At 38.8% G+C, this 8,433-nt stretch overlaps 1 protein-coding gene across 1 annotated transcript; it reads left to right on the top strand.

Moving 5' to 3' along the window:
- Positions 1-4,176: 4,176 nt before the first annotated feature.
- LOC103806102 (ephrin type-A receptor 3-like) lies at positions 4,177-6,432 on the top strand (the record flags this gene model as incomplete). The annotated part of the gene is made up of 2 exons (XM_009078777.1): positions 4,177-4,332; positions 5,920-6,432. Coding segments are annotated over 2 exons (262 nt in total), but the record flags the coding sequence as incomplete, so codon positions are not given.
- Positions 6,433-8,433: the final 2,001 nt, after the last annotated feature.

Here is an 8,433-nt window from a genome sequence, read left to right as displayed (position 1 = left end):
TTCTGTGTTCTTTGTTGTTACTAGATGGTGCAGCAAAAGTTTCTCGGTGTTGTGACAAAAAGCTGTGCTAATGATAATAAACTATAGTTCTCCTCACTCCTGCAGATGGCTCAAAGGTTAATTCCAACTGTTAATGTAATGGGCACATCCAGAGAAAGCTTTCACAAGCAGGGCATTTTGTAACTGGCATCTTGCTGTTAAATTTGTCTAACCTGAGCCTTGCTGGGTTTTTTGGGGGGCACCACATGTCAGTAAATACACCTCTGTAGATAGACACACAGTCAGGATGAACAGGATATAAAATCTCTCCATGACTGTCAAAAGGTGACACGATAGGGCATATCACAGTTAGTCAAAGCAACAAACTAAAAAGAGTTTAAAAAGAAAAAAATAGGAAGGAGAGAAGAAAAGATGGAGAAAAATGTTCTATTTCACTTCCCCTGAGCAAACATGTAATTTCCATGATTTCTTTTTAATGACTCTCTTCTGAAACTAGTAGGTACTGATTTATGAAAAGCTGTAAAAGATCAGGTGGAACCCTGCAGGACGTCGTTTACAGCTGCATGGATTGCAACCCGTCTAATTTGTCTAGTAAAGTGTGAGCTCATGGCGCACATCACCCAGATCATAAATTTCATGTTCAGACCTTCTGTCTGGGGGCTGGGTCAGGGGAAAAAAAACCTGCCGATGTGTGCAGATGCTCTGAAAGCCCAGCTTTCCCTTGATGCATACAAGGAGACATCACAGACTCTTTGCAGAGAGGCAAATTCCTGTTCATTGATAAACAGTCCAGATGTCCTCTCTGAGGAGGAAAAGAGCTAATTTTTGTTTGGAATCCTACAAGAAGAAAAATGATACTTTACAGCACTGGTTATTCTGAGGTCACTTGCATTAAAATTAGGTCATATTTTTTGTCATGATGATACTTTGATCCAAGTAATAAACATAAAAGCTCTTTTGGGCCATTCTAATTCCTAATCCTAGTGATCTGTTCTATTTCAACTTGTTTATATATTTTTTTAAAATAGTGATTCTTGAGTCAGACCTTGTTTTATTAGACTTCAGTTAAAAAGGCATACTAGGCTGGGGAAAAAAGAAAAATCTATGTTTTATCACTAAGAACACTTCATAAATACTCTTAATTAATGTCTTGGGATTCCAGACACTATACCCAGACAACTATAAATAAAAAGCATTGGCTTTTCACAGGACAAACAGTAGTCAGCAAGATGCAGACCTTACAGCTACCAATTCAAGTTATCTTAGGCCTGATTATCAAGCTTGAGCCTGTAACTTGAGGGCGTTTAAAGCTGAGTAACACATAGGTGTCTTAAGAGCTGGTTTTAGCATTGGAAGAGTATATGAAGTGTGCTGCCACTTCTGTCCTCGGCTCAGTCTTTGTGTCAATGAGGTCATGCTCTGCTTTCCCTTCTTTAGTGTTTTGAGGGCAGAGCAGGTTTCTGGTGTCATCTGTCACTTTTCTTTCCATTGATGGCTGTTCACAGGATGTGAGGTCCATAGGTGGTGTTGTGTTCACAGTTATTTGAAGCAGCTCCTTGTCCTGTCTGGGCTCTGGAGGGAAGGTAGTCAGGGAAAAGCTGTCCCATTAGGAACATCACAGATCTGATATGCCTACAGCAGTTACGATCATTTATGGTTTTGAATTTAAGATTTTCAAGCATCAAAGGAGATCTTTAATTATGGCCTGCATTCCCAGAAGAGAAGAAAATGCTACGTTACTTCTCTAAGCCTGAAAGAATTCAGCCGATTGATAGCAAATGGCAAAATGTCAGAAGTAAAAGGTGCTGTTTAATATGTAGCCAATACCAAAACCCAAAACCCATTGTTTCACATAGCTGTACTGACCTTCTCTTCAAAGGTGTAAGGTAAATGTCTCACTGTAACTGATGTGATATCTCCTGATTGCAGTGCAAATCAGGTGTAGTGCAAGGATATGCTATTGTAGGGGTGCTGATATTTATGAAACTTAATAAAGATGCTGGAATTGAGAAGTTTTGTTTGTATTTTCTAGGCTGCTTATGAGCTTAAATACTTTGTTCTCTTGGTGCTTTTAAAATCTCCTTCTATTTATGTTTGTTCCAGTGCTCAGAGATGACTTGGGTTTGGGGTGAAGAGGGTGTCTTACAATCCAGATCAGTTTTCCAGTGCCAGTAGTTGTCACCCACCTGTTGCACAGTATAATCACTGCCTTTAAATTATGCTGTCAGTCTAGCCACCTCTCATTTTCACTTCTTTCTGGTGACAAAAGTCACTCCAGAAGAGTTCAGCTGTACTATTCAGACTCATGTGCAGGTTGTTTCACTACAACCACAGGGAAAAAGAATAATGAGGCAGAAAATAGACTGTGAAGTTGCGGAGATAACTGCTTTGAACATTATCTAGTTTCCTGTGTTTCTGAGTAGAACAGCTAAGCACATGCTTTGCTTTAAACCTGAAATAGACACCCATAAGGTACTTTACTTAAAATGTAGCATGTATGTCTCTGTTTGGGGGCAAAAAAACTGTCCAGTATGGACTTTTTGTTTGTAGTGGAGTCAAAAATGCAGAAATGTCTGTTTGGGGGCAAAAAAACTGTCCAGGATGGACTTTTTGTTTGTAGTGGAGTGAAAAATGCAGAAATAGAGTTGCTGTCTCTAATAACATCTGACTAGTTGAGGAAGTCATTATTGTACTAATTAGCACTGAGAGAGGAAAGTAACTGGAATTAGTAAGATTCTTGTCTGCTTGTGTAGCTCTTCAGGGGCTTCTCACATGTCTTAGAATAAGACATCAAGTCAGTGAGGAACAACAGCTGAGAACAAGCTCACCTCTCTAAGAACTGGGTGTCTTCAAGGTGTTAGCCTGAAACATCTGTTTCAGAGAGGACAAACCCACTGCCTGAAAATGCGTGTGTCTTTCCATGGACTGCAGCAGTAGAAAAAGCAGCTGGGCTTATGTGTGATATTTTTAGATGGCTAAAATGAAGTACTGTAGAGAGCCTTACTCAAGTGACTTCATGGGGAAGGGCTGGCTTTTTTTTTTTAGTGTTGATGCTCTCAAATCGGAAGTTACAGTATGCTCTCAAGTCCATGAACACAGGAATATTCGTACTAGACAGAACTGAATTTTTGGATCAATGGAGGAGCAGCCATTTTTGCCATTTGCAATGTGTATAGTACAGGGTCAGCTGCAATACAGTACTTCCTGATAAAAAATTTTACATTTAGTCATTATTTTGAGAAGGATTTTTTCCTCAACTGCTTAAAGGTAGACTTATGCAGATAGCAAAGTGTTTACATGGGCAAAGAAACACAGATACAAGTTTTGTTTGATTCATTCTGTCGGTTTTGTCTGTTTCTTACCAGTTTCTTTGTTGTTGTCTCAAGCAGAGAACTTGGATGCAAATCATGACAGTTCAGCATCATTCATGAGTACCACATTAGTTTCAAAGGCAGAAGATGATTCAGTTCTCACTTCTAAATTATTTGTGTGATATCCTTACGGAAGTTTCAGTCTTAGACTGAGCAGCAGTTTTAAACTAGTCATGGCAATTGCATTTTGTATTTGGCTGAGTATATTTAATGACAAATTACCTCATTTCTACCTTTGCTGAAGAATGCAAATCTTGTGCAGTTTCATTTGTTTCACACATTCACTTAACATTTGCTTTTTAGGCTGCTACAATTTTTTAAAGCTACTAGTGTCTTATTATTTGTGCTTCTAACTTAGTAGCAGCATTTAGGATTTGCCAGTGGGCTGCAATATTCTGAATATTTGATATGAGTGAATTCTACCAACAGGGTCAACTTGGAGCCTAGAGTGTGCAGCATTTGTGTGTTGTTTGGGACTACGTGAATCACATAAATACAATCTAAATTAGGCTTGTCTTTGCTAATGCTACATACATTAAATTGTAAGGTAACAATGCATTTTACAAATTGGTGATGCTTCAGTGATTTAAACATGAGCATGAGAAGCTGGTGCTCTTGAACATGGTGATTACACAGCATTTGTCAGAGCTGCCAGCATCAGTATACATGGTGACCTCAGTAGCTGTTGAATAGCAAAGCCACATCTAGCCTGGAAGCTCGTGCCAGTGCTGAGTTTAGATACAAAATAAATGTAGATGTATCCCTGCTTCCTAACTTTCGTTGCATTCTTTTTTTGTTATTTCAGGCCATCAAATCTTCTCCTGGACCAAAGTAACATTGACATTTCAGCCTTCCGCACAACAGGTGATTGGCTGAATGGTTTTCGGACAGGACAGTGCAAAGACATTTTCACAGGTGTGGAGTACAGTTCCTGTGATACAATAGCCAAGATTTCTACAGAGTAAGTTTGGATGAACTGTAGTTCTTCATCAGCTGTGCTATAAGCATAAGAGTAGTATTTTTATACGGAGTTTTCAGTTTTTGTAGTTCTTCATCAGCTGTGCTATAAGTTTGAACATAAGCATAAGACTAGTATTTTTATATGGAGTTTTCAGTTTCTAGCTAAAATATTCTTACATTTTAAGAGACAAATGTGAATTATTCTTGTAGTTGCAATACACATGCAGGAAACCTAGATGTTCTGGTGACTATGTGAAGACAAGGAAATTGCTAATTTCTTCTGATACAGTAGCACCATGCATCATCTGGTACACCAGCATCACTTTCATTCATTCACACTTCAGGAGCTTCTCTGTTGATTTTATAGTCTACCTTTTATATGGGTGTTTCTCCACAGCTGGCACATGTGTCAATCTCTTCCTCTATTGCCCATCCCATATTTCATTAAACCAGGTGTGACAGTGCAAACTCTTCGTGTTTTCCTCCTATATGCTGATAATTATTCAGGGACTGAACTCCCTCCTGCCTCCAGTTTTGACATTTAAACATGCCACACTTGCAAGTTTACAACTGGTAATTTTGTTACATTTTAAATGCAATTCATCTTTGTTCTAGCGATAAGAAAGAGTAGGGTAAAGTTCTTTCTGAACCTGAAAATGCATCAAGTACAGTTATGAATGTAATGCCAAAGTAAATCTTAATTCCTGTTGGGATAGCTAGATACGTGACAAGTTTTGCAGAAATAAGCAGCAGCTGCTGTACCAACAATTAAACACATCAATGCCGTTAATTAGTGTATTATTGTAACTATAAAAAAGGTGCTAATGGCTTTTTATAACAATTACCCTTTGGGGACAGTGCAGAAATCCCCTAGGAATGCCCAATTTCCTGTAAGCCACTGGTTAATTATCCTTTCACAAGTGTTAAACCACTTCTGTGTTGCACAAGGAACAATGAGACCTGGACATCCTGGAGAAACAAGAGGTGAAAACAGGGTAGACACTAGAAGCTTGGCCATATAGCCCTTCATCTCAGTGCTAATAGCAGAGTTCAGAGGGCCATTCAGAAGGCTCAGCGAGAGATGAGATGTTAGCTCTGCCCGGGAAAAACAGTTCAGAGGGCCATTCAGAAGGCTCAGTGAGAGATGAGATGTCAGCTCTGCCCGGGAAAAGTGATTAGGTTAATAGGGGGATGGAGGCGTTACAGAAGCTCAAGATCACAGCTGGCCCAGAAGTGAACACTTTGCCTCAAAAGTCCCACTGCCTGTGTCATGGGAGAACACTGTTTCATTGTCTTTTCACCCAGGCAAGCAAATAAAATAAGGCTAAATGAGTTTTCACTCTTTTTTTTTTTGTGGCCCCCTTGTGTTAAATGAGTTTTCACTCTTTTTTTTTTTTGTGGCTCCCTTGTGATTTCGTACAGTCGCTCTCAGTATTTTTCAGGGCTTGTGTTTCACCAATATTGCTGTACCTAGAGGCTCCTCCAGTGCAGCAATATGAGTGAGTTGATTGCTGTTTGCTCAGATCAGTGCTAGGAAACACAGAGATAATATGCTTACTCATATGATGCATTCTTCTCTTTTTTCCAGCGACATGAAGAAAGTTGGTGTTACAGTTGTGGGGCCTCAAAAGAAGATTGTTAGCAGTATCAAAGCTCTAGAAACTCATACAAAGAACAGCCCTGTTCCTGTGTAAGGTACCAAAACGGTGTTTCTCAGGAGAGAAAAAAAAGAGAAAAGTTGCATCACAGGTCAAAAGTGATGGCTGATAAACGGCAGAATTTAATGGAGTTCTTTGCAACAACTTTGGAAACATAATGGTTGAGATTTCAAACCCACTAAGACACTCAAATATTGAGTATAAATGCCTTAAAAATACGAGCAAACTTGTTTTCTATCTGTTAATACTAAAGGGTGGGTACTCTTGACTGACTGTTAATGCAGATAGTAAATGTCAATTGAAAAACGTATGTTAAAAAATCCTTCCAAGTAAAACCAGTGTTACTAAAACCTAGAGCCATTTGAATATTAAGTGACTGAATAACAGAAAAAAACCATGGACATAAAAGCTGTGTATTTGATCTATACAGCAAACAAGAAGAAAGAAAGACTTGCAGTATTTTTATACAGAAGAGATCTGTAACAGGTATTTTATTTCTTTAAAAGCAAGGAAAATAGAGGACTATACCTCACAACCTGTCTGGCCATATTTACTATAATGTCATTGTAACATGCTATTTCAGCTTCAGGAAGGAACACAGAAATGAAGTTTTTAGTGACTTTGAGTTAGTTAACAAAAGATTTTTGCCATTATGTTAGCTTCCCTAATTATGTTCATTTAAATAGAAACAAGTCTTAATTTTTAAAAGGCTTATTTATTTTCTTTGTGGGTTCTTTTTTCCATTATTGTTTATATTTATGCTTAAATACCTTAACCTGGCTGTATTATTGCCAAGTGCCAAATGTTATCAAAACTTCATTGGTTCAGCCTGAAAAACTGTCTGAGGGTTAATTACTAGATTATTTTATACTCATAACATTATATATGAATTACAGAAGGAAAAGAAAGATGATCTTTTTTCCAGCTCTGACACTAGACAAAGCATCTGGACTTGCTGAGATTTCTTCTATTTGCTGTGAGTGGTATTTTAAGCCAGTTTTGGCAGTTGTGTGTGTGTCAATCTCTAGATCAGTATCTGCCCTGGTCGAACACATCTCATTTACTTCCCAAAGGCCTAATTTCATGTCAAAATAAGGACCTCTATTCTTAGGTGGTGCTCAGGTGAGATATCTGACTAGAAAATATGGAAAGGAGCCAGGGTTGTTGCATCCTGTATTACCTGATGATGCTTTTTGAGTTCACTGGGAGGTGGTCCATTTATGGCTTTAATCTGGCGGGCTCTGCTCCCAGCGCTGGGAACTGGGACGAATACTACCATGTGGGCAGCTGCTGGTACTTATGCTGAGATGGAGACTTGCAGCCTAGGTTGAGTAGATTATTTAAAAGGATGACTTAAGCAGTGAAATTGGGCTTTGGTACATAATTTTACATACATCTGAGCTAGAAGACCTCTGTCCAGGTGCTGCCATCCAGCAGGGGACCTGAGCTTTTGGCACAGGTTCCTTAGGCACCTGTTCCTTGAAAGAAAGCAGAAAGGAGCCTGTCTTTAGGACACAATTCACATTTCCCAGTGGAAGAAGGAGACTGGAAGGTGGGATTTGAGAGCCCTCCTCCTTCTTCAGCGTCTTCCAAATAGCTTCTCAACTCCTAAGCTGTTGCTCTGGAGCACATTAGACCCAGTTCTGAGCAGACATAACTCTTTGCTCTGAAAAATGAGTGGTTTAATTCACAGTGTGAGTCACTTGTGTTGCATAAAGGCAAGTTTCTTAACGCTCTAGATGTGATGCCAGGCACACAGATATCAGGCCTTGGGCAATAGTGGAAACCATTCTATTTCCCATTCTGGAATCTCAACCTGATTCTGATGACTAACAGTGGGTCCCTAAAAGTCCAAGACTGTGTGGGAGGCAGATGGCTATATGGCACACTGCCTTTCTCTGTGCATGCTAAAGCAAGTAACTAGTTGTGCTTACTTTCTTGTATTGGCTTGGTTTTTGAAGCCTTGTAGCATAAGGTATATAAGTGAGGGAAGAATCAGTTTCTAGGATTTGTGGGGCTGAAATTATTCTTCACAGGTCCAGGACTTATAAAATGTAGAGACACAACATTTATCACACATTGCTAAGTAGAAACAGAATTAGAGACTTTTTAATGAGTGCTGTCAGTGGGCATGCTATAAAGGACTGGATTTGAAACATACTCATGGGATAATGATTAGAAATATTTTCTGAAAGAAAAAGGAATGAGTGTTAAAGTAAGTTGAAATAGAAACAATGAAAAATGGAAGAAAATTAAAATAAAGCACTTAAGATGTAAAAAACACTTATCTGCCACAATCTCTCATGAAATGCAGCATGCTGAATAGAAAAGCTGTATTTTCCATTGCTTAGTTCATTCAGAATCTTTCTTTTCTTCAGGTTGAGATTGCTCTAAATCACACACTCTTAGTGAATTTAAGTCACCAAAATACATTTGCAAACATT

This window comes from Acanthisitta chloris, unplaced genomic scaffold (genome assembly GCF_000695815.1).
Source record: "Acanthisitta chloris isolate BGI_N310 unplaced genomic scaffold, ASM69581v1 scaffold7087, whole genome shotgun sequence".
NCBI classification, from domain to species: domain Eukaryota; kingdom Metazoa; phylum Chordata; class Aves; order Passeriformes; family Acanthisittidae; genus Acanthisitta; species Acanthisitta chloris.
The sequence above is the reverse complement of the archived record's forward strand: the minus strand, read 5'-3'. Positions and strand labels throughout refer to the sequence as shown.